This window comes from Triticum urartu, chromosome 3A (genome assembly GCF_056163025.1).
Source record: "Triticum urartu cultivar PI428250 chromosome 3A, HENAU_Tu73, whole genome shotgun sequence".
Lineage (NCBI taxonomy): Eukaryota > Viridiplantae > Streptophyta > Magnoliopsida > Poales > Poaceae > Triticum > Triticum urartu.
In genome coordinates this window covers 624,464,519-624,489,280 of record NC_141875.1, presented here as the reverse complement: position 1 = coordinate 624,489,280, position 24,762 = coordinate 624,464,519, and the positions used below count along the sequence as shown (strand labels likewise).

The window sequence follows — 24,762 nt, the reverse complement described above, 5'->3', positions numbered from 1 at the left end:
CGGCTTGTCCTTTGCTACAAAAAGGATTGGGCCACCTTGCTGCACCTTATTTACTTTTGTTACTTGTTGCTCGTTACAATTTACCTTATCACAAAACTATCTGTTACCACTTATTTCAGTACTTGCAGAGAATACCTTGCTGAAAACCGCTTATCATTTCCTTCTGCTCCTCGTTGGGTTCGACACTCTTACTTATCGAAAGGACTACGATAGATCCCCTATACTTGTGGGTCATCAAGACTCTTTTCTGGCGCCGTTGCCGAGGAGTGTAGCACCTTTGGTAGGTGGAATTTGGTAAGGAAAAATTTATATAGTGTGCTGAAATTTTCTGTCACTTGTTACTATGGAAATTGAATCTCTGAGGGGCTTGTTCGGGGTATCTTCACCCCGTCCAGTAGAGCAAAGAGTTTCTCCTCAACCTACTGAACCTATTGAAAATTAAACTCCTTTTACATTTCCCTTCGGGTATTATGGAAAAATTGCTGGCTAATACTTTTACGGGAGATGGGACAAAGCATCCCGACGAGCATCTACGCTATTTGGATGATATTTGTGGATTATTTAAGCTTGCAGGTATACCCGATGATGTTGTTAGGAAGAAGGCTTTCCCTTTATCTTTGGAGAGAGACGCATCGACATGGTATAGGCTATGTGATGATACGAGATCGTGGAACTATAAAAGAATGAAATTGGAATTTCATCAAAAGTATTACCCTATGCATCTTGTTCATCGTGATCGCAATTATATATATAATTTTTGGCCTCGTGAAGGAGAAAGCATCGCTCAAGCTTGGGGGAGGCTTAAATCAATGTTATATTCATGCCCCAATCATGATCTCTCAAAATTGACAATTCTCCAGAATTTTTATGCTCGGCTTTCTGATAACAATCGCACCATGCTCGATACTTCTTGTGCTGGCTCTTTTATGATGAAGACTATTGAATTCAGATGGAATTTATTAGATAGAATTAAACGCAACTCTGAAGATTGGGACCTCAAAGAAGGTAAGGAGTCAGGTATGACACCTAAGTTTGATTGTGTTAAATCTTTTATGGATACCGATATTTTCCGTAAGTTTAGCACTAAATATGAACTTGACCCTGAGATAGTAGCTTCTTTCTGTGAATCTTTTGCTACTTATGTTGATCTCCCCAAGGAGAAGTGGTTTAAATATCATCCTCCCATAGAAGTAAAAGTAGCTGCACCTATTAAAGTTGAAGAAAAGACCATCACTTATAATGATCCTATTGTTCCCACCTCTTATGTTGAGAAACCACCTTTCCCTGCTAGAGTAAAGGATCATGCTAAAGCTTCAACTGTTGTTCGTAAAAGCAATACTAGAACTTATACACCTCCTGAGCAAGTCAAAGTAGAACCTAATATTGCTATTGTTAAAGATCTCTTGTCTGATAATATTGATGGGCATGTCATTGAATTCTCTGGTGAAACTGCTAGAATTGCTAAACCCTGTGATAGAGATAAACATAGACCTGTGGTAGGCGTGCCTGTTATTTCTGTTAAAATAGGAGATCACTGTTATCATGACTTATGTGATATGGGTGCTAGTGCTAGTGTTATACCCATTGACTTATATAAAGAAATTATGCATGATATCGCACCTGCTGAGTTAGAAGATATTGATGTTACAATTAAACTTGCCAATAGAGATACTATATCTGCAATGGGAATTGTTAGAGATGTTGAAGTCTTGTGTGGGAAAACCAAATATCCCGCTGACTTTCTTGTTCTTGGTTCTCCACAAGATAGCTTTTGTCCCATTATTTTTGGTAGACCCTTCTTGAATACTGTTAATGCTACGATAGACTGCAAAAAGAATGTTGTTACTGTTGGCTTGGATGATATGGTTCATGAGTTTAATTTCTCTAAATTCAGTAAACAACATCGTGAGGAAGAATTTCCTAGTAAGGATGAAATTATTGGTCTTGCTTCTATTGCTGTACCTCCTAGTGATCCTTTAGAACACTATTTTCTAGACCATGAAAATGATATGTTTATGAATGAAAGAAAGGAAATAGATGAAATATTCTTTAAACAGGAACCTATTCTGAAACACAATTTTCCTGTTGAAATCCTAGGGGATCCTCCTCCACCCAAGGGTGATCCCGTTTTTGAGCTTAAACCGTTGCCTGATAATCTTAAGTATGCTTATCTTGATGAAAAGAAAATATATCCTGTTATTATTAGTGCTAACCTTTCAGAGCATGAAGAAGAAAGATTATTGAAAACTCTGAAGAAGCACCGTGCCGCTATTGGATATACTCTTGATGATCTTAAGGGCATTAGTCCCACTCTATGTCAGCATAAAATAAATTTGGAAGCGGATGCTAAACCAGTATGTGATCCTCAACGACGTTTGAATCCTAAAATGAAAGAAGTTGTAAGGAAGGAAATACTCAAGCTTCTGGAGGCAGGTATAATTTATCCCGTTGCTTATAGTCAGTGGGTAAGTCCTGTCCATTGTGTCCCTAAGAAGGGAGGTATTACTGTTGTCCCTAATGATAAAGATGAATTGATTCCTCAAAGAATTATTACGGGTTATAGGATGGTAATTGATTTCCGCAAATTAAATAAAGCCACTAAGAAAGATCATTACCCCTTACCTTTTATTGATCAAATGCTAGAAAGATTATGCAAACATACACATTATTGCTTTCTAGATGGTTATTCTGGTTTCTCTCAAATACCTGTGTCGGCTAAAGATCAATCAAAGACTACTTTTACATGCCCTTTTGGTACTTTTGCTTATAGACGTATGCCTTTTGGTTTATGTAATGCACCTGCTACCTTTCAAAGATGCATGATGGCTATATTCTCTATTTTTTGTGAAAAAATTTGTGAGGTTTTCATGGACGACTTTTCCGTCTATGGTTCCTCTTTTGATGATTTCTTGAGCAATCTTGATTGAGTTTTGCATAGATGTGAAGAAACTAATCTTGTCTTGAATTGGGAAAAGTGCCACTTTATGGTTAATGAAGGTATTGTCTTGGGGCACAAAGTTTCTGAAAGAGGTATTGAAGTTGATAAAGCCAAGGTTGACGCTATTGAAAAGATGCCATGTCCCAAGGACATCAAAGGTATAAGAAGTTTCCTTGGTCACGCCGGATTTTATAGGAGGTTCATTAAGGACTTCTCAAAAATTTCTCGGCCTCTGACTAATTTATTACAAAAAGATCTACCATTTGTCTTTGATGATGATTGTGTAGAAGCATTTGAAATACTTAAGAAAGCATTAGTCTCTGCACCTATTGTTCAGCCACCTGATTGGAATTTACCCTTTGAAATTATGTGTGATGCTAGTGATTATGCTGTAGGTGCTGTTCTAGGGCAGAGAGTTGATAAGAAATTAAATGTTATCCATTATGCTAGTAAGACTCTAGACAATGCTCAAAGAAATTATGCTACTATCGAAAAGGAACTTTTAGCAGTTGTGTTTGCTTGTGATAAATTCAGACCCTATATTGTTGATTCTAAAGTAACTATTCACACTGATCATGCTGCTATTAAATATCTTATGGAAAAGAAAGATGCTGAACCTAGACTTATTAGATGGGTTCTCTTGCTGCAAGAATTTGATTTGCATATTGTTGATAGAAAAGGAGCTGAGAACCCAGTTACAGACAACTTATCTAGGTTAGAGAATGTTCTTGATGACCCACTACCTATTGATGATAGCTTTCCTGATGAACAATTAAATGTCATAAGCACTTCTCGTAGCACTCCATGGTATGCTGATTATGCTAATTATATTGTTGCTAAATTTATACCACCTAGCTTCACATACCAACAAAAGAAAAAGTTCTTTTATGATTTGAGAGATTACTTTTGGGATGACCCACATCTTTATAAAGAAGGAGTAGATGGTGTTATTAGACGTTGTGTACCTGAGCATGAACAGGAACAGATCCTACGCAAGTGTCACTCCGAAGCTTATGGAGGACACCACGCTGGAGATAGAACTGCACATAAGGTATTGCAATCTGGTTTTTATTGGCCTACTCTCTTCAAGGATGCCCGTAAGTTTGTTTTATCTTGTGATGAATGTCAAATAATTGGTAATATTAGTAGACGTCAATAAATGCCTATGAATTATTCACTTGTTATTGAACCATTTGATGTTTGGGGTTTTGATTATATGGGACCTTTTCCTGCCTCCAATTGATACACTCATATTTTAGTTGCTGTTGATTACGTTACTAAGTGGGTAGAAGCTATTCCAACTAGTAGTGCTGATCATAACACTTCTATTAAAATGCTTAAGGAAGTTATTTTTCCGAGGTTTGGAGTCCCTAGATTTTTAATGACTGATGGTGGTTCACACTTTATTCATGGTGCTTTCCGTAAAATGGTTGCCAAATATGACATTAATCATAGAATTGCATCTCCTTATCACCCACAGTCTAGTGGTCAAGTAGAATTGAGTAATAGAGAGCTCAAATTAATTTTGCAAAAGACTATTAATAGGTCTAGAAAGAATTGGTTCAAGAAACTTGATGATGCATTATGGGCATATAGAACTGCATATAAGAATCCTATGGGTATGTCTCCGTATAAAATGGTTTATGGAAAAGCATGTCACTTACCTCTCGAACTAGAACATAAGGCATATTGGGCTATTAAAGAGCTTAACTATGATTTCAAACTTGCCGGTGAGAAGAGGTTATTTGATATTAGCTCACTTGATGAATGGAGAACCCAAGCCTACAAAAATGCCAAGTTGTTTAAAGAAAAAGTTAAAAGATGGCATGACAAAAGGATACAAAAGCGTGAGTTTAATGTAGGCGATTATGTATTGCTATACAACTCTCGTTTAAGATTTTTTGCAGGAAAACTTCTCTCTAAATGGGAAGGTCCCTACGTTATCGAGGAGGTCTATCGTTCTGGTGCCATAAAAATCAACAATTTCGAAGGCACAAATCCGAAGGTGGTAAACGGTCAAAGAATCAAGCACTATATCTCAGGTAATCCTATAAATGTTGAAACCAATGTTATTGAAACCGTAACCCCGGAGGAATACATAAGGGACACTTTCCAGAATGTTCCAGACTCCGAAAAGGAATAGGTATGTGGTACGGTAAGTAAACCGACTCCAAAACATTTTTAAGGCAATATTTCTCCGTTTTGGAATATTTAGAAAAATAGAAAAATAGGTAGCAGTCCAGGGAGGACACAAGCCCTCCACGAGGGTGGAGGGCGCGCCCTACCCCCCTGGGCGCGCCCCCCTACCTCGTGAGCACCTCGTGTGCCCTCTGGACTCCATTTTCCTGCACGATACGTATTTTGGTCGGTAAAAATTCATTATATATTCTCCCGAAGGATTTGACCCCCGTATCACGCAAATATCCCCTATTTTCGTTTCGAGCTGTTACCGTTGCAGATTTGAGAATTTCGGAGACTCGATCATCCTTCTATGAGGGTGAGCCTATGCCATGGAAGGGGACGACAAGCTTGCGTCATCAACAACACCTCCACCTCGAACAACAAAGAAGGGGACCTCATCACATGGGTATGGGCACTCCCCTTGGCAACTGCCAAGCTTGGGGGAGGTGCCCCGGTATCGTATCACCATCACAACTCCTATCTTTACTGTTTTTCTTAGTTCGATCCTATTAGTAGTATCTTGATTTAGTAGAATAAAGTCACGGCATGATCTAGTTTTGAAGTTTGCTTTATGATCCCTCTATGCAATCTAGTCTGTGAGCTATATAATAAAGATTAGTGTTGAGTCACGGGCTTGATTATTTTGCCATGATCTTGAGTGAATAAAAGAAAGAATAAAAAGAAACAAAGAGTTCATATTGATCTTATTGAGAGTAATGACTTCACATAGAAAGAGTATGATGATTAAAAAGTTGTTAGGAGTTGGCAAATATAGCTTTAGTCATCGTGGCAATTAATAGGAAGTAATAAGGAGAGAGAGGTTTCACATATAGATATACTATCATTGACATCTTTCATAATTGGGAGCACTCATTAAGTATGACATGCTAAAGAGTTGATGTTGGACAAGGAAGACAACGTAATGGGTTATGTTTTCTCGCATCTCAGTTAAAGTATATTGTCATGGATCATTCAAACATGTTGAGCTTGCCTTTCCCCCTCATGCTAGCCAAATTCTCAGAACCAAGTAGAGATACTACTTGTGCTTCCAAATACCCTTAAACCAGTTTAGCCATGAGAGTCCACCATATCTACCTATGGATTGAGTAAGATCCTTCAAGTAAGTTTTCATCGGTGCAAGCAATAAAAATTGCTCTTTAAATATGCAAGACTTATTAATGCAGAGAAATAAGCTTTGTACGAACTTGTTGTGGACGCAATAAAAGCGACGGACTGCATAATAAAGGTTCACATACAAGGGGCAATATAAAGTGACGTTCTTTTGCATTAAGATTTTGTGCATCCAACCATAAAAGCGCATGGCAACCTCTGCTTCCCTCTGCGAAGGGCCTATCTTTTATTATTATCCTCTATCTTATGCAAGAGTCAAGGTAATCTTCACCTTTCCCTTTTTCATTTTATCCTTTGGCAAGAACTTCATGGTGGGGTGATCCTGATATATATATCCAATTGGATGTACGTTAGCATGAACTATTATTGTTGACATCACCCAAAGGTGAATAAGTTCGGAGGCAGCATTATAAGCCCCAATCTTTCTCTGTGTCTGATTGAAACTTCATAACCACAAGTATTGCGTGAGTGTTAGCAATTATGAAGGACTAAGTGATAGTTGAGTATGTGGACTTGCTTTTAAGCTCTGACATAGACTCCTTCCGATGTTATGATAAATTGCAATTGCTTCAATGACTGAGGTTATAATTTGTTAGCGCCTAATAAGGTTTCTGATTCATACTTTTTCATTGTGAAAAGATCATCACTTGAACATAAGTAATCATATGACAAATCTATATATGTTGCTGTTATGAAACAATCATGATGCCTTCATGTCCGTATTTTATTTTTATCGACGCCTCTACCTCTAAACATGAGGACATATTTATTGTTATCGGCTTTTCGCTTGAGGACAAGCGAGGTCTAAGCTTGGGGGAGTTGATACGTCCATTTTGCGTCATGCTTTTATGTTAATATTTATTGCATTACGGGCTGTTATTTCACGTTATGTCACAATACTTATGGCTATTCTCTCTTATTTTACAAGGTTTACCATGAAGAGGGGGAATGCCGGCAGCTGGAATTCTGGCTGGAAAAGGAGCAAATATCGGAGACCTATTCTGCGCAACTCCAAAAGTCCTGAAACTCCACGGAATATCTTAAAATAAATAAAGAAAAGTCGTCGCCAAAGATGAAGGCCAGGGGGCCCACACCCTGCTCATGAGGGTGGGGGGCGCGCCCCTCCCCCTGGGCGCGCCCCCTACCTCGTGGGCCCCCTGGTGGCTCTCCGACGCCCATCTTCTCCTATATGAAGTATTTCGATGAGAAAAAAATTATAAGCAACCTTTCGGGACGAGACTCCGCCGCCACGAGGCGGAACCTTGGCGGAACCAATCTAGGGCTCCGGCAGAGCTGTTCTGCCGGGGACACTTCCCTCCGGGAGGGGGAAATCATCACCATCGTCATCACCAACGCTCCTCTCATCGGGAGAGGGCAATCTCCATCAACATCTTCACCAGCACCATCTCATCTCCAAACCCTAGTTCATCTCTTGTATCCAATTCTTGTCTCTAAGTCCGGGATTGGTGCTAGTAGGTTACTAGTAGTGTTGATTACTCCTTGTAGTTGATGCTAGTTGGTTTACTTGGTGGAAGATCATATGTTCAGATCCTTTATGCATACTTACCCCTATGATTATGAACATGAATATGCTTTGTGAGTAGTTACATTTGTTCATGAGGACACGGGAGAAGTCTTGCTATTAGTAGTCATGTGAATTTGGTATTCGTTCGATATTTTGATGAGATGTATGTTGTCTAACCTCTAGTGGTGTTATGTGAACGTCGACTACATAACACTTCACCATTATTTGGGCCTAGAGGAAGGCATTGGGAAGTAATAAGTAGATGATGGGTTGCTAGAGTGACAGAAGCTTAAACCCTAGTTTATGCGTTGCTTCGTAAGGGGCTGATTTGGATCCATATGTTTCATGCTATGGTTAGGTTTACCTTAATACTTTTGTTGTAGTTGCGGATGCTTGCAATAGAGGTTAATCATAAGTGGGATGCTTGTTCAAGTAAGAACAGCACCCAAGCACTGGTCCACCCACATATCAAATTATCAAAGTACCGAACGCGAATCATATGAGCGTGATGAAAACTAGCTTGACGATATTCCCATTTGTCCTCGGGAGCTCTTTTCCTTATATAAGAATTTGTCTGGCTTGTCCTTTGCTACAAAAAGGATTGGGCCACCTTGCTGCACCTTATTTACTTTTGTTACTTGTTGCTCGTTACAATTTACCTTATCACAAAACTATCTGCTACCACTTATTTCAGTACTTGCAGAGAATACCTTGCTGAAAACCGCTTATCATTTCCTTCTGCTCCTCGTTGGGTTCGACACTCTTACTTATCGAAAGGACTACGATAGATCCCCTATTCTTGTGGGTCATCACTGGCCTGACAGCAATGAGTATCATATCTCAGAATGTGATACGATAAGATTTAAATTTAAATTTATTGTTTATTTGGTCTTAATGAATGATAATGATTGATGTATTTCTAAATGCATGTATCATTGTAGATTTTATTGCCTCGTGATATTCTTGGGTTATTTTTATTGTTTGTCTTGGACCAACATAAAAAAAGTTGTATCTATTTTGGACCCGCTTTCAATACCCACTTTCGGAAAGCATATACTTGAAACTATGGCCAACAATGTAAACCTTGCACTCCAAGCTGCAAACCCTGCCTTCAAGGACGACATTTTGAAATGGGGATGCAAAGTTCCTGTTGTTCCAACAAACTCATACGGGTACGAATCTTGTCAATACATCACAATTTTAATTGATTCATTCAACTTGCATGTAACATTTCATACATGCAGTCCCCTGTCTGGTTATTTGGTTTTCAATTTAATGCACTCATGGCACGATGGGATGCTACATTTTCCAGTACTCAAGGTAAGTATTGTCACCATGCTCATTTCTACACACATTACACATGTTTTTTAATAACGATGTTATATAATGCATATGTAGGATGATTTTGAACTGCGGAAGCGATTTTTGGTCCATATGTTGAAGTATGAAGAGAATGAAGTTTTAAACAATATCCCGGTCTTAGAACGAAGCATCATCGATCGGATCAAAAGATGGACCTACCAGAGAGGATCATCATCAAATAATGATTACTAGATAATGTTCCTTAGTTGTTATTTTTAGGTGTTTTTATAATAAGTAACAATTACAATACATTTATGTCATTGTTAATTTTATGTGAAGACACGTGTATTGGTCGTGTGTTACATGCTCAGGTTTTTTCATTTTGTTTTTGGAATTTTGGGATCACAACATTTCAACAATGAAAATCTTTCACCGGTCAAACAAGACTTATGACTTAATCTAAAATAAATTATTGCATTCAAATCATTGGACGTGACACGCATTTAAATGTTTTGGTAAAAACATGAGTGAAAATTCATGTTTTTAGTGTATTTTATTAGGATACGTGCGTTGCACGTGCACGCTTACTAGTTTTAACTAAAAACATTTATAGGGATACAAATTATGTCGGGCAAGTTAGAAAGCCACACATGGCGCCCTAACAAAAGAGAAGAGACTGCCTTAGCTAGGGAATGGGCCTCCCCATTAAACTGTCACTCCTCGTGAATGAATTTGACCTCTTGAAAAGAGCCACGACTATGATTGATTTCTCGAAGAATAGTGGCATATCGGCATGGTGTCTCAGAACTGATATTGGCTATAACTTTAGCACAATTCAAAGCGATGCAGGACGAGGCAGTATGAAGATCAAAGGATAGTGCCACTGCTCCCCTTGCATGCTTGAGCTTCCAGTATCGCCGAATCGACGAGGCACTCATCAACCAATGCCGATGCCCCAAGAAAATTTCCATGCTTGCCCCTTCGCAGGCGTTAGTTAGGCCATCGATTCCTGGGGCAAACCGTCTATGACGTCCGCGAGCGTCAAGCAGGCAACCTTTGGCTGATTCGCCAAGCAAGTTGGGCTGGCCCATTTGAGGGGCGCGTGCATTTTTTATTTTTTTTATTCTATGTTGCGGTTTTTGTTTTTGTTTCATTTTTCTTTGTTTCTTTTTTTTTCATTTTTCAGATTGTGTTTCTTTTTCATTTTTCTTTGTGTTTTTACATTTCCTTTCTTTTTATAGTTTTCATAATATACGGTGAATATTCCTGTAATGTTCATTGAATATTAAGATATTGTTCATTGTATATTACAAAAAAGTTCACCATGCATTATAGAAATGTTTCTCGTATGCATTATAAAAAAAGAATAAAATCTTTGCATGGTATCTTCGTCGCGGAGTCATTCTTATTAAAGATAACCTTATTAAGAGGAATTGGCATGGAAGTCCGCAATGTGTCTTTTGTCACCATGATGAGACAATAAAACATTTATTCTTCCAATGCAAATTGGCTCGTTCTATATGGTCAGTCATCCAAATAGCTTCTGGCTTGTATCCTCCTTGTAGTGTTGCTCATTTATTTGGCAACTGGTTACACGGGATTGATCACAGGTTTAGAACTTTTCTCAGGGTGGGAGCGCTTGCCGTTATTTGGTCGCTTTGGCTATGTAGAAATGATAAGGTTTTTAACGATAAAAGTACTTCCCTGATGCAGGTTCTCTACAGATGTACCGGGACTCTTCGTTTATGGTCCTCTCTACAACGCGCGGAGAATCGAGACCTGTTTACGGAGGTGTGTACACGATTGGAGGCTACGGCGAGGGATACTTTTACCCAGCATGGGTGGCAACATGATCTTAGGATTGACCCCCCTCCGCTTTAGGCGTTATACGGACTCTTCATGTTTTTGTATTTCGCCTTTTTATCATTCATTTGTGTGAGAAGACATTTTTTGGCTGTGTGCATCTTAGTAATGCAGAGGCCGGGTGTAATACTTAAATCTTTTAAGTAATAAAGCGCCCCTTTTCAAAAAAAATATATTAGAATTTGTTCAACATATTTGCGAAATTTTGAATGTTTATCCAAAATTTCTTCAATGTATATGGCAAAATGTTCAATGCGTATCCAAAATTTGTTCAACATATATTACAAAAATGTTCAATGTGTTTCCGAATATGTTCAATGTATATTGCAAAAAATTTAAATGCATACTGACAATTGTTCAATGTATATATTCATATTTTGTAAAAATATTCAAAATAAGATATATGTTTCTTAGTTTTAAATAGAATTTTATACTGTATTTTAATCGCTAAACAATAGCCAGCAAGTTCCACAAAAACGCAGCTAAAACCTAGCTAAAGAGAGCTTCTGCGAATGGGCCGGCCCATTAGCACCTTCCTTCAGGGGAAGGCACATCTGTTTGACGCCTACAAGCGTCAAATAGGAGCTCTGGATTCCTGGCGGGTTCCTCTTGGGGTGAGGTGAAGGGCGCTGGTCCATTGGGACATGTTCACGAAAACTTCCCGGTTATCATCGACAAGGTTAGGTCGGCTTCAGTATGGGAGTGACGACAGCGGCTCGTTCTGGCACAGACACTCGGTGGCTCATGAACCTTTATATAATTTTTATTATGTCTGGATGCTTTGTACTTCTGATGAATCTTTATAATAAAGTCTGATCATTTAAAAAACATACACAAGAGAAACATATGGTTTTTAAAAAGATAAATGTCTACTAAGCAGATTTTCGGAATGCTTTAGAGTATCTACAATCAGACCTCTCAAACCCATCTCAAATGCATGGGCAGGCCGTTCGGTCACTGCCCGGTCACGATTTTTTTATCCAGACGGGCCTCTCAGACGGTCCTTAAATGCCCGAGCTGACCGGCACCCCCCCATATCTAGCCCAAATATGGGGTGGCTATGGGGCGTGCCCGGGCACGTCCGCCACGTCGGACTGACGAAAGGGTCTCGGCCGGAACCGCCCTTAAACCCGGCGGTCTGAAACTCGTCTTCTCCGTCGGACCGGTGGCGCCGCGTGGCGCAGCTCCGGCGGGCCGGGTAGTGCATTGCCCGTCTATTTAAGTCGACCGGCGGCACCGAACCCTACCATCCATCCACATTTTCCTCCTCTTGTCCACCGCTGTCGCCACTTTCCACTTCACACGTCCACCTAGTAGCCATGCCCCCACACCGCCGGACAAGGAGCGAGCCCTTTCTGACGCCGGAGCGCCAGCTCAAGCTCCTTGAGCAGATCCGAGCAAGGCGCAGCCCGAATCGCCGCGGGGCTACCTCCGGATGCAGTGGATCCGAAGGAGGAGGAGGTGGTGGTGGTGGTGGGGATGGGGGTGGAGGAGGAGGAGGAGCCGGAGGAGGAGGATGTGGGAGACACTGGCGACGGGGATCTGTAGGCGGAGCAGCAGGCCATCCTCAATGGTTGCAGAGGGAAGACGACGTCGCCGGCAGGAGATAGAGGCGCAAGAGGCCGTGGAGGAAGCGGAGATGTTCGCCTACATGGATAAGGTCGAGCAGGAGGAGGATGAGCTGGAGACCTTCTAACCGCCCGTCCAGCCGGCGTTCGGCACCGTCGTCGTGGACATCTCTGACGATGAAGAGTAGATAGGATAGTATGTAGATGTAGTACGTAGAATTATTTTGTATGTTTTGTATGAAGAGGGATACAATATGAGGAAGACAGATGCAAAGTGGTTAATTTAAGACGTGTTCGGTCAATGCCTACTAACACGTCCAGACGGGTTTGAAAGAGCGGATTTGCAATGTCCGGGTTTGAAAGAGCGGATTTGCAATGTCCGGCTGTAGACGCTCGGGCCGTCTTTTTACCGCATACTCCACGAGTGTTGTTTTTTCGGTCTTCGCTAGCAACGGCTCGCACAAGCACAACGCTCACGAGGCGCGCCACGCGCCCCAGCTCGTAGTACCTCTAATACCACTAGTGGTTGGGGCGCCACCTGGTGGCGTCTCTTTAGACGGGATTGTGAGCACAAATCATGCTATCGTATTTGTTAACATGTTTGTATGACAGTAGACTTGGTTTAGCGAGAGCGACAATTACATGTTAGTGGTTAGAAATGGAAGGCACGATAATATAACTACAACAGAAAAAGTGTCCTTTCATAAAGTAGAGCAAGCCTAAACAATAAAATTGAACTTCACATAAGTATATTTCGTGTGAATGTGGAGATCACACCAGACTACTTGATGTAGCAAATGACCTCCAAATTTCTCTGCAATCTCATTCCAGTCAAGCAACACTTCTTCCTTCTCCTGGCCAGAAATATAACTAAGGACCTACACAGACTTGGACCTTTAACAATCTTGCTCTCATGCCACTGGACCTCCACTTGCTTGAGAAATTAACTCTGGTCTATCCACCTACAGTCCTGAAATAACATGATACCATTAGCAAATATCAGGGTTATCAACAAAGATATATAATAAGTAGTACAATATAACTAACCATTTCTGCATCTCCGTGTTTGGTTCACAACTATGATTGATGAACCTGGACTTGTTCCTCTGGTTTGTTGCATCAAATGACCATATTGCTACTGACCTCACAGAGATAGAAGCCAGTGTAACGTTGTCTCTTCATTTACCATGGTCTTTCCTCATAAGCTATGTCATCAATAACTACAATATTGATGCAAGATATATGGATATTAGTTTGATCGCCCAGTGTACAATGTGATTAACCATCATAACATCAATCATAAAAAAAACTGCAATCACATACACACACAATTATTTTCACCAGTACAACACAATATCCAATGTAATGAGTGAAATTTGTTGAGAAACCAAGCATTGAGTGACTTGGTAGCAGGGACAAACAACAGAATGACATGGAGACGGTGATGTCGATGTTGTGGCAGGTGATATTGATGAGCCCATCGTCGTAGTCGATGAGGGAGCAACGGTCTATCCAGATGTCGAAGGATCCAGGATTGATGGATGCCGTCGACGACGTGGCTGCGGCTGGCCTCAAACTGGACTGAAATAATTCAGAATTAGTACAAGCACAAGCAGGGATGGTAGTAGTTAGTTACCTTACTGCAGGGGATGTGCTAGTGGCCGAGCGTGTAGCGAAAGATCGTAGGAGACAACAAAAACGAAGGCGTTGAAGAGCGCCCAAGCACTGACCCGCCGGACAGCACCAGGGAACGGGTACAAACGTCTTCTTGGCCATGGTCACTCCAAGGCAGCAGATGATCCATAGTGGATCCAAGCTTTTTTTGTAGGGAGTCCATGTACCCAGGAGCTAGCTAGGACGAGATTAGCAACAACAACACACAGTTAGTTGGTTCCCTCGTTCAATTTCGAATTTTGTGAAGATCAGTAGATCATAACTACCTACTAAAACAATCATCCAGATTGTTTATATAAGAGATTACCAAAACGACAAAGCCGTCCATGAATGCAGAGCAGACCCGAACAATGAAAGAAAAATCTAATGTCAAGAAATTGCAGCAAAGGTGCTTCAAGCAGAATTCCGACGACAACAAACACATATAGGGTGAAACATAAGAAATTCACCTTGCCTATTCCAGAACCAATCTTCCACGCCATAATAGCACCATCAGAACTTCCGGACAATAGATAGTGTGTCTCCCTGCTTCGAATTACAGAGGAACAAATTAACAAACCACCAGCCAACTGTTCAGTACTCATTTCCGGATCAGATTAAACATTCTTTTGCTTGGTGCATACTGGTGCTATGTATCTATAGCTAACTCCTCTCACGTACGATCAATTATCCATTAAGACAATCGTCTCAAGATCATACTCTAATTTTGCCTCAAAATGTAGCTCAGTGCATGAACAACAGTGCACGACATGGTTTTGTTTCAGCCTGATTATTCTAGCTAATCATTTCAGTTCAGATGCAACAGAAAGAGAATTAAGAGAGACAGAGAAAATAAGTGTAAAAAGGAGGTAGCAGACCTGGAGTGCATCCTTCTTGGTTGGAAGCCACAGCGTGCAGTTCACCACCGCCTTATGACCCGGCAGTGTGGTCACGGGATTCAGGGCTGACAGTGAAACATCTAGCTTTGCAGGGTTCTTAATCTGAAGTGACATAGCAAGAAATACTTCAGATTGACAGCATAAGGGAAAGATAACTAATTCTTTGCTCAACTCCCAGAAAACATAGATAATGCAAACTATCTGTTGAAATGGATAGGAAAATGAACAAGCGCAAGATATACTTTCATTGAAGCGACTACCTAATAAGAGCAAGACAATGGACAAGTGCATTGGTTGGGTATTGAATGGTAGCCTATGTCCTTCACGAGCAAGCGCATCTCATAAGTCACATGCATAAGAATTCTCAGATGTAGCAGGGAGAATTTGTGTGGGTGCTCACTGCAAACAGAAGATTCTCAACTATCTTCTCACATCCGGTTATACCAGCCTGTTGATATGAAAATCTGTTGTGAAAAGGACAAAACGTGGTAGGCCTTCAAATAGGTAAATGGCGCTGATTCGGTCATGCAAACCAACGCACTTGCAAGTTTACGGAAAATTACCTGTGAAACCATCTGTTAAGCGATCCTACTGAAGATCCAGTTATTAGTTCATCCTTTTACATCACCCTCACACATGACAGCAGGACCAAATTCAATCATCCACTCCTAGGGCGCAACCATCCAATAGGAACAAAGAGCAATGGAAGATGGATAGCTACATTGAAGAACATTTATTAAAAAACGAAAAACAGAATTTCCAAAACATCGTTGACGTACTCTGCTACAGTAGATACAAACTGAAAAAAATAGTACACATGTGAGAAGGAAACATGCTACACACTTGATAAATGATCGTAGTGAAGTAGTATGAGAGGGGCTAGTATAGAGTCTAAAAGGAGGCAAAAAGAGAGAGAGAGAGAGAGAGAGAGAGAAGAATTATGGCTACTATGCGAATCTTTATTTTGTCAAAGCCTGAATCATATAGAAGCTTAACTATCTTATTCAGAAATTCATCACACACTGTAACTATCACTTTTAGTAGTGGGAAAATGCTCAAGATTGCATAAAAACTTGGAAGCTTTGTATTGATTTCTCAATACACATTCACAGATTTCTCACCATCCAGTCAAAATTTATAAGATTTTACTATAGTAAGTACAACACCATGAGAAAACAAATGCAAATCTAGACTTGCCTCCCCTTGAACACAGACCCAAATCACTAGGGTTTGACGTTTCACTTCCAAACAGTCTGGACCTGCGGGTCTAGCAGAGGTGAAAAGGAGGCTGGCCTCGCCGTCGGAGGAGCCGCGGACGACCGCATCAACCTCGTCCTCCTGCGGTTTCCTCGGGACGAGAGCTCGCGGCGCCGCCCGCCTTCTCGTTATTGCCGACGGGGTTGTGCGGAGGAGTAGCGCCCAACCTTGCTATGAGGAAGCCACCAAGAGGAGAAGATGACCTTCCTTCGATGGCCAGCGCCGGAGGAGCGATGTGGCGGCAACGGCGGCCGGCGGCGGCGGCGGCCCTAGCTCGGGAGTGGAAAGCCAAAACAAGAGAGGAGGGAGGCTGCCTGCGTGTGAGAGATGAAAAGGGGCCCAGTTCACGCGTTTTCTCCTTTTCTTTCTTTCTTTCGAGGGAAAAGTCTAAAAAAACACTGAATTCGTATTCCAAGTCTAAATCAAACCTTAAACTCCCAATCCCTGAAATTGCCACCCTGTACTTTATAATCCCGGCTTATCCCGGCTGATTTGTGCGAGTACTCGTTTGTGTTGAGCGGGTTTGCGTATGTGGCAGATTTGGGACGGGAAATACTCACCAGCTGGACTGACCACGGGCCCTACCATCGCAGCTCTTAAACCTCATCACCAAACCGCTGCCTCCCTTGACGGTTCCCCTTCCTGTCCCTTCTCCTTCCCCTTCCTGTGTGGCAGCAATGGCGATCGGGGACTGATATCGAGGATAGCAAGACGATCGCAACGACTGGTGGAAACATCGGTAATCCTCATCCATGTCTTGCATTCTTCTGGTAGTTGCATCTGCCGCCAATCACAGGCTCTAGTTAGGGTTGTGAGCTCTGAAATTTTTAGGTTTGTAGGTCTTTCTGTTTGTGCGAAAAAGTTGGATTTGATCTTCAATTTAGTTTGGATTAGTTGTATTCCTCATTGATTGTTGGAAAAAATTTGTGGCAATGCAGGCTAGGGTTTGTGTTGTGACCATGGATCCAAGTGAGAAATTGACTGTGCGGTTTCATTTTGGTGGGCAATTTGTTCGAATTGGGCCAAATTTGGATTATGTTGGTGGGGATGAGGCAATGTCAGAGTTAGAGAGGGACAAAGTGTCCCTACCTGAGGTCAAAGGCTTTCTTGGTGATCACGTAACTTGTAAAGGAAGTATGAAAATTTACTTTCTATTGCCTGGTAAAGAACTAGTGAATGGCTTGTTATTTCTCTCTGATGATGTTGGTTGTATGAAGATGTCAGAATACACTACTGATGGTGGAGTAGCTGAGGTTTATGTGGAATATTTTGGGGAGCATGATAATCAAAGTGGCAGTGAAGACAGTGTTAGTGACTTTGAGGATGAGATAGGTATTGATGCTGATGAAGAAAGTGATACTGCACCTGACTGTATTATAACTGCAGAAGATGATCATGTGCTTGTACCAAATCAGAGAGGAGTGATAACTGAAATACTTAGTAGCCCTACAAAACATAAGTTTCTAAAGAAACAGAGGGATGATATAGGGCAATGCTCTCAAGTGAATGTGTGCGCAGATCTCATATCCGGCAGCTCTCAGGTACTACTGCTGCATCACAAGGTGGTACTGCTGCTGCAATCACTATAGCAGGAACTCAACAGCCAACAATCCAACAAGTACAAGAAGAGGCAATACATGATGACAGTGGTTCTGAAGATTCAGATAGCGATGCTGATGATACTGACTATGTGGCAGGTAGTGGTGACAGTGGATTGGATGAAGAATATGTGGAACTAAGGGAACAAGCAAATGCCTTTAAGAAGAAAATCAGAGCCTCTAAGAGGTGGGCTGAAAGTAATCCTTCAGGTGCTGTTCCAACTGATCTAGTGGCAAATGTGGAAGAAGTGATAGGAGAAGATTACTTCGACTCAGATGATGAGGACTACTCATATGATGATCAAACAGATGATGATGGCCATATTGTTAGGAGGAAGAGCCAATTCATCAGGTATAACCCAAAGACAGAGATTCCTACTTTCTGTTTAGGGATGGTGTTCAGGAGCAAGAATCAGATGAAAAAAGCACTAATAAAATATGGACTGCTCACAAAAAGAAGTATTATTTTCATGAAGTCAGAGGATGAAAGGATTAGGGCCAAGTGTGGTTGGCCAGAATGTCCATGGCTCATTTATGGAGCAAAGACAAGCAGGTGTTCCAGATTTCAGGTTTTGACATATGAGAGTGAACATATGTGTGCTCCAAACAGGGACAATCACCTTGTAACTGCTAAAGTGATTGCTAGAAGATATGAGGATATCTTAAGGGCCAACCCCACTTGGAAGATTGACAACATTAAGGCCACTGTTTTGAAGGATTTCTTTGCTGATGTATCAACATCAAAGTGCAAGGCTGCAAAGAAGATAGTGTCACAGAAGCTATTAGAAGGGATGAAAGAGGAGTACACTAAGGTCTTTTACTACCAGCTAGAATTGCTGAGAAGCAATCCTGGCAGTACCATACTTGTTGGATTGTATCCTGAATATATGGACCAAAATATATTCCAGAGATTCTATGTGTGTTTCAATGCTATGAAAAAGGGTTTTAAAGCATGTAGAAGGGTGATTGGCCTTGATGGTTGCTTCTTTAAAGGAGCATGTCAAGGTGAGCTCCTTTGTGCTGTTGGTAGGGATGCTAACAACCAAATGTACCCAATTGCTTGGGCAATAGTAGAGCAAGAAACAACAAAAAGTTGGGAATGATTTATTGGACTTCTTATCAAAGACTTGGACATAAACAATCAAGGTGAAGGCTGGGTGTTCATTTCTGATCAACAAAAGGTAATTTATGATCTTTATGACCTGTTGTTAATTATTGTTGTTTGGTCGCCTCGACGGAGCACGACCTAGTCTACTTATTTTATAGCATACTTTAGTCATGATGTCTGGTCGCCTCGACGGAGCACGACCTAGTCTACTTATTTTATAGCATTTTTTAGTCATGATGTTTGGTCGCCTCGACAGAGCACGACCTGGTGTACTTATTTTATAGCACATTTCTTTATCAATTTATGAGTGGTAGTATGGTTTAATTTGCATACAATTATCATGTAGGGTTTAATCAGCAGCATGCAAGATTATCTGCCAAAGGCACAACACAGGATGTGTGCTAGACACATATATGCTAACTGGAGAAAAAAGCATAGAGAGCATGCTCTACAGAAGAAGTTTTGGGCTATAGCAAAGGCTGCAAATAGAGAAGATTTCATGTATAGAAAAGCAAAGTTAGCTCAAGACACACCTGAAGGGGCAATGGACATAATGAAAACAGAGCCTAAGCATTGGGCAAGAGCTTTTTTCCCTGTTGGTTCACTATGTGACTCAGTGGACAATAACCTCTGTGAGTCATTCAACAATGCAATCATTGAGGCCAGATTCTATCCTTGCATATCTATGTTGGAAAAGGTTAGACGGAAAATGACAAAGAGGGTACAAGAAAACAGAGAAAAATCTGAGAAGTGGACTAACAATCCAATTTGCCCAAATATCTTTAAAAAGCTTAAGGTGAGCATCAAATTGACTCAATTTTGTGACGTGCTCTGGAATGGGAAAGAGGGATTTGAGGTTAAGCATGTCAGTGGAAGAGGAAGGACCTATACAGTAAATTTAGAGAAGAGGACATGCTCTTGTGGGTACTTACAGCTTGCAGGCCTACCTTGCTGCCATGCTATAAGTGCTATATATAAGTCTGGTAGAAGAATTGAAGATTTTATTGAAAAGTGTTACTCAGTTGAGCAGTTCAAGAAAATATATGAGCATTGTTTGCAACCAGTTGAAGGTGAGGAAAGGTGGCCTATTTCTCAGAATCCCAGACCACAAGCTCCAGGATATGTTAGCATGCCTGGTAGGCCTAGGAAGAATGACAGGAGGAGGGAAGAAGGAGAAGCACCAAAAGGAAATAAGATGTCAAACATGGGATTAAGATAACTTGCAGTATGTGTGGCAGCAAAGGCCACAATAAGACAGGTTGCCACAAAAATCCAGAAAAAGGGAAGAAAAAGAATGCCTTTTTGAAGAAAACAGGGAGGAAAATGAAGGAAACTGAGGTATATAATTCTACAGATTTATCATTAATTATGCATTTCTTGCAATGATTATGCATTTCCTTTCTTATGCATTTTTCATATATTAAGGCATTGTTTTTTCCAACAGCAAGCACACACTGATGCTCAGATCAGAGCAAGACAACAGGATAACTGCAAAGGAAAAGCAACTGGCCAAGTAAGTGGAGAGAAGAGGGAGATTCCTAAAAAACATAATTTGCAAGCCAAGAAAAAAGCAAAGAAGTGATCCTGCTAGACTTGTGCTTTCTGGTCATGTTAGTATGTCAGTATTGTTAAACTGGTCATCTGTCCTGTTTGGTTGAACTTATGGTTTAGTCCTTTTGGTTGAACTACTGGTGTATGCACTATTATTTGTGTTGAACTTGACCTGGATGCACTGATCGTGTACGAACTTATCTTGGTAATGTGATGTTTGGTACTCTGCCACTTCCCTTTAAATCTGTGCCATGACCTGCTATTGTTTGCTACTCTAAATCTGTCAAATTCCAAAGAAGAAAAGGCTAGCACATAGCTACTGTGAGCTATTTGAATTCTGCCAAAAAAATTACAGAGCAGCTCAAATTCCAAAGAAGAAAAGGCTGGCACATAGCTACTGTGAGCTATCTGAATTCTGCCAAAAAAAATTACAGTGCAGCTGTAATTTTTTTGCAGACCAACTGTCTAAACAATCCAATCAAAAGGACACAAAATTTAAAGTGCCCAAGCAACTGGAGAGAAGAGGAAAATTTGCACTTATAATCATCACAAATATTTGAAAGTGCACAAAAGGAATTAATATCACTGGCAGATGACACAAATGACTCTATAAAACATAGATCCTGCCATTACATTGATCCTCTACCTAGCAGAAATCCTGCAAATAGACCAACAACTACACTGTTACACTGTTATACATTGCACTTCTCTCCATCCTTTTAGACCTAGCCAATATTCCTTTAATTTCTTCATTCTTCTCATGAATTTGTTGTGCCAGTACAGCCTCTGCTCCACTTCTCCTCCCCTGTTCTAGCCATGCCATCGGTCTGAATCAAAATAGACAACAGTTCCAAACAATAAAAAAATGGGAAATCTCAAAAAGGAATGAAGAAATTCAGTTTAAAGGAGGAAGATGAGGATCTTACAATCCTGAGCATGCAGCAATAGTATCTTCTTCCAGGATTTTTGTCGCTCCAGGAAATCCAACGGGCTGCCTTTTTCGGCGGCTTGCAGTAGCATGGCCTCGACGACTGGTACGCCATCGGGTCCTCTCGATAGGGCACCGGCGACCTGGATGGTGCCCTACGACGGCGCCCTCCGTCTGAGTACGATGAACCAGAGGACGACGCCATTGGCGATTGCTCTGTCGCCGCCCGCCTCCCCTCCCCTTCTCGAACACTAATTTCTTTCCCCACCGAGCGGCCCAGGCATTCTTTTTCTTCACGGCCCAGACAACGGCCCAGATTGGCGATTGCAGCGATCCAGCAGGGCCCGACGTCAGTCCTACGTGGGGTCTTATTCCAAGTTTCCAACCCAATCCGTCACATGCCAGCAGTCCCGAAGCGCAAATGAAGTTTTAGCACAAATCAGCCGGGATTATAAAGTACAGGGTGACAATTTCAGGGATTAGGAGTTTAAGGTTTGATTCAGATTTGGAATATGAATTCAGGTTTTTTTTTAGACTTTTCCCTTCTCTCGACGATGCACAGTAAAAACAGCGATAGCCTGGGCATCGCTAGCGATCGAGCGTAAAAAAATTGCGACAGTAAAAGTGCTGAGGTGGCATAGCCCAGGGAACGCACCTGATGCACACGTTAATGTTTTTAATCGTGGCCGTGATACCCGATGAACGCGAGATGCCACTGCTCCAGTGATCACTCCTCTCAACTAGTTTTGTTTAGAAAATTTCTGATTTATTCATCTCTAATCATAATAATACAAAAAACAATAAAAAAATAAAAATTACATCCAGATTTATTGATCCCCTAAGGATGGCTACAAAATTAAAGCGAGCTAAAGGTGCGCGGCCGTCATCGTCCCTTCTTTGTTAAAGCCGGACAAATTTATTGCAGTAGACAGTCGAAAAGTCGTCTGCTAAGGCTACATAGGACCACCTCACTAGAACAACAACCCTCATCGATGAAGAGTAGCATAGATGTGAAAAATCCAATCTAAAAATACATGAACATAGACAAACAATGAATAGATCCGAACAGATCCTATAGGTAGCGTTACATGCATGCATGCCACGCACACGCAAAAATAAACCAGTCACAAGTCTCAAAACTACATCTCGCATAGAAAAGGGGAGATCTCCGATCGTATCGTACGTTCGTCGACGCAAAGCACAACGTGCCTAGAATTCGGATCGATCACATGCCATGCATGCGACTGCGCGCCAGCTCTGTGGATGAGGACGATCCACCGATATCATACGTTCGTCGACGCAAAGCACAACGTGCCTAGAATTCGGATCGATCACATGCCATGCATGCGACTGTGCGCCAGCTCTGTGGAGAACGATCCACCGACGTGGTCGATGGACACGTATCACTAGTAAAAAACGAAGCTTAAAAATCGGTTTGTAAGAGTTTTTAGTGTCGGTTATGGAACCGGCACTAAATGCCCCCCTTTAGTACTGGTTTGGTACGAACCGGCGCTAAAATGCCACCACATGGCGTGAGCTCACGCCCTGATATGGGGGACCTTTAGTATCGGTTGGAAATTTTTTTTTTGAAAATTTTGGAAAAAAAATTTAATTTTTTTCGATTTTTAATTTTTCTGAATTATTTGATGATTTAGTATCTAATTACCTCTCTTAACTGGCGCTAAAGTGCCACCACGTGGCGTGAGCTCACGCCCTGGTATGGGGGACCTTTAGTACCCGGTACTAACCGGTTGGTGTTACCAACCGGTACTAAAGGTTTTTTTTTGAAAATTTTGGAAAAAAAATTTGATTTTTTTTTCAATTTTCAATTTTTCTAAATTATTTGATGATTTAGTATCTAATCACCTCTCTTAACTGCTCAAGTGTGGATCACTCATTCCAAATCATCTAACTTCCCGACCGGTCACCCATCCCTCTCACTACTCCAGCCTGAGCACGCTTAACTTTCGGGTTCTATTCTCCTTCGTTTCCAAGTCTGCACTTATTGTTTTCCTAACAATAATAAGATGTTAATCCTATTAACCCTCAGGAGTTTAGCTTGAGTATGAAGTCACACATTTCACCATTTGAGTTTGAAACTATTATTCTAAAAAACAGCAATTATTTAGTAACGCTAATATTTCTTGAATAAGTTTGACCATAGTTTGACCACAGTTTGACCATAGTTTGACCAGATTTGACCAAAATTCAAAAAATTGAAATAATTATTTAGTAACACTAATATTCTTGAATAATTATGTAGTAACATTAATACTTCTTGAATAAGTAGTTTGACCAGATTTAACCATTTTTTTTTTAAAAACTGAAATTTGACCATATCTTTTTTTCCTTTTGGAATTTGAGGATTCTAAAAAATTCCAAACAGGCCGTAGGCGGTCTCCATCAGATGCGGATTTTCGTGCTGAATTTTTTGATATATTATACGCTTTTTTTCCGACATCGTATGCAAAAGTTATAACCGTTTTACATTTTCCCTACACTTTTTGCAAAACATGTCCAAATTTAAATTTTCAAATTTTCCTAACTAGTAGATGTAGTAATATAACTACCTCTCGAAGGATTTTATTTTTTGAAGTTTTTATCATTTTTTTTGAATTTTTTCAAAACTGAAATGGCGATACACCGGGGGGGGGGGGGGGTAGAGTTTGAAAATAGCCCTATAGTGCCGGTTTGTGTCTTCAACCGGGACTATAGGTTAAGACTCTGTAGTGCCGGTTGGTGACGCAAACTGGTAATATAGGTTAGACCTTTAGTACCGGTTTGTGTCACAAACCGTCACTAAAGGGGCTCGTGGGGCCCTGGCCTGACGCCAGCCTGCCACCACCCCTTTAGTACCGGTTCGTGGCACGAACTGGTACTAAAGATTCATTACGAACCGGCACTAATGCATAGCCATTCGAACCGGCACTATTGATGACATTAGTGCCGTTTTTTTTACAAACCGGCACTAACGTGCTTCACATTTGACCTTTTTTCTACTAGTGTATACGTTGTCACGAGCATATGCGTACAGTCCAAACTACTCTAATGCCTCGCGCTCCATATGTGCATGGCTCATGCTAGCCTAAACAATTTATCAGCAGTACAGATCGTACGTACTGCCACATCTATCAAGAACGGAATTTTTTGGAATCATAGCAAAAACAAGTGCGTGCGCATGCATCCATGCACGCATTAACAATCTTATTTTTTCAGGTTAGCATACGCATGGCAAGATTTTTAGAATGAAAATAATAAAA

General features: G+C 41.0%; 1 protein-coding gene, 1 long non-coding RNA gene and 1 pseudogene across 7 annotated transcripts; 2 read left to right on the top strand and 1 right to left on the bottom strand.

Moving 5' to 3' along the window:
• Positions 1-9,329, top strand: part of LOC147980863 (uncharacterized) — a 63,192-nt pseudogene extending 53,863 nt beyond the window's left edge.
• Positions 9,330-13,184: 3,855 nt separating this feature from the next.
• On the bottom strand, positions 13,185-16,632 carry LOC125548926 (uncharacterized). Of its 6 annotated transcripts, none has more exons than XR_015599826.1 (7): positions 15,624-16,632; positions 15,321-15,508; positions 15,040-15,162; positions 14,632-14,707; positions 14,145-14,360; positions 13,556-14,089; positions 13,185-13,478 (listed from the first exon to the last, which is right to left on the bottom strand). It is a non-coding gene; the product is annotated as an uncharacterized LOC125548926 (long non-coding RNA). The 6 variants fall into 6 exon arrangements; XR_015599828.1 differs by having other exon boundaries at positions 14,150-14,360; XR_015599829.1 differs by having other exon boundaries at positions 13,556-14,360; positions 15,321-15,380; positions 15,461-15,508.
• Positions 16,633-17,276: 644 nt separating this feature from the next.
• Positions 17,277-20,242, top strand: LOC147980862 (uncharacterized). The gene is made up of 4 exons (XM_087515778.1): positions 17,277-17,435; positions 17,535-17,720; positions 17,852-18,979; positions 19,370-20,242. Exons 1-4 carry the CDS (start codon positions 17,277-17,279, stop codon positions 20,240-20,242), a joined length of 2,346 nt encoding a protein of 781 aa, XP_087371904.1.
• Positions 20,243-24,762: the final 4,520 nt, after the last annotated feature.

Coding starts and splice junctions, on each gene's coding strand:
- LOC147980862 (XM_087515778.1), top strand. CDS start 17,277: ATGGATCCAAGTGAGAAATTGACTGTGCGGTTTCATTTTGGTGGGCAA. Junction 17,436..17,534: donor AAGGCTTTCTTGGTGATCAC/GTAACTTGTAAA, acceptor GGTTGTATGAAG/ATGTCAGAATACACTACTGA. Junction 17,721..17,851: donor CAGAAGATGATCATGTGCTT/GTACCAAATCAG, acceptor CATATCCGGCAG/CTCTCAGGTACTACTGCTGC.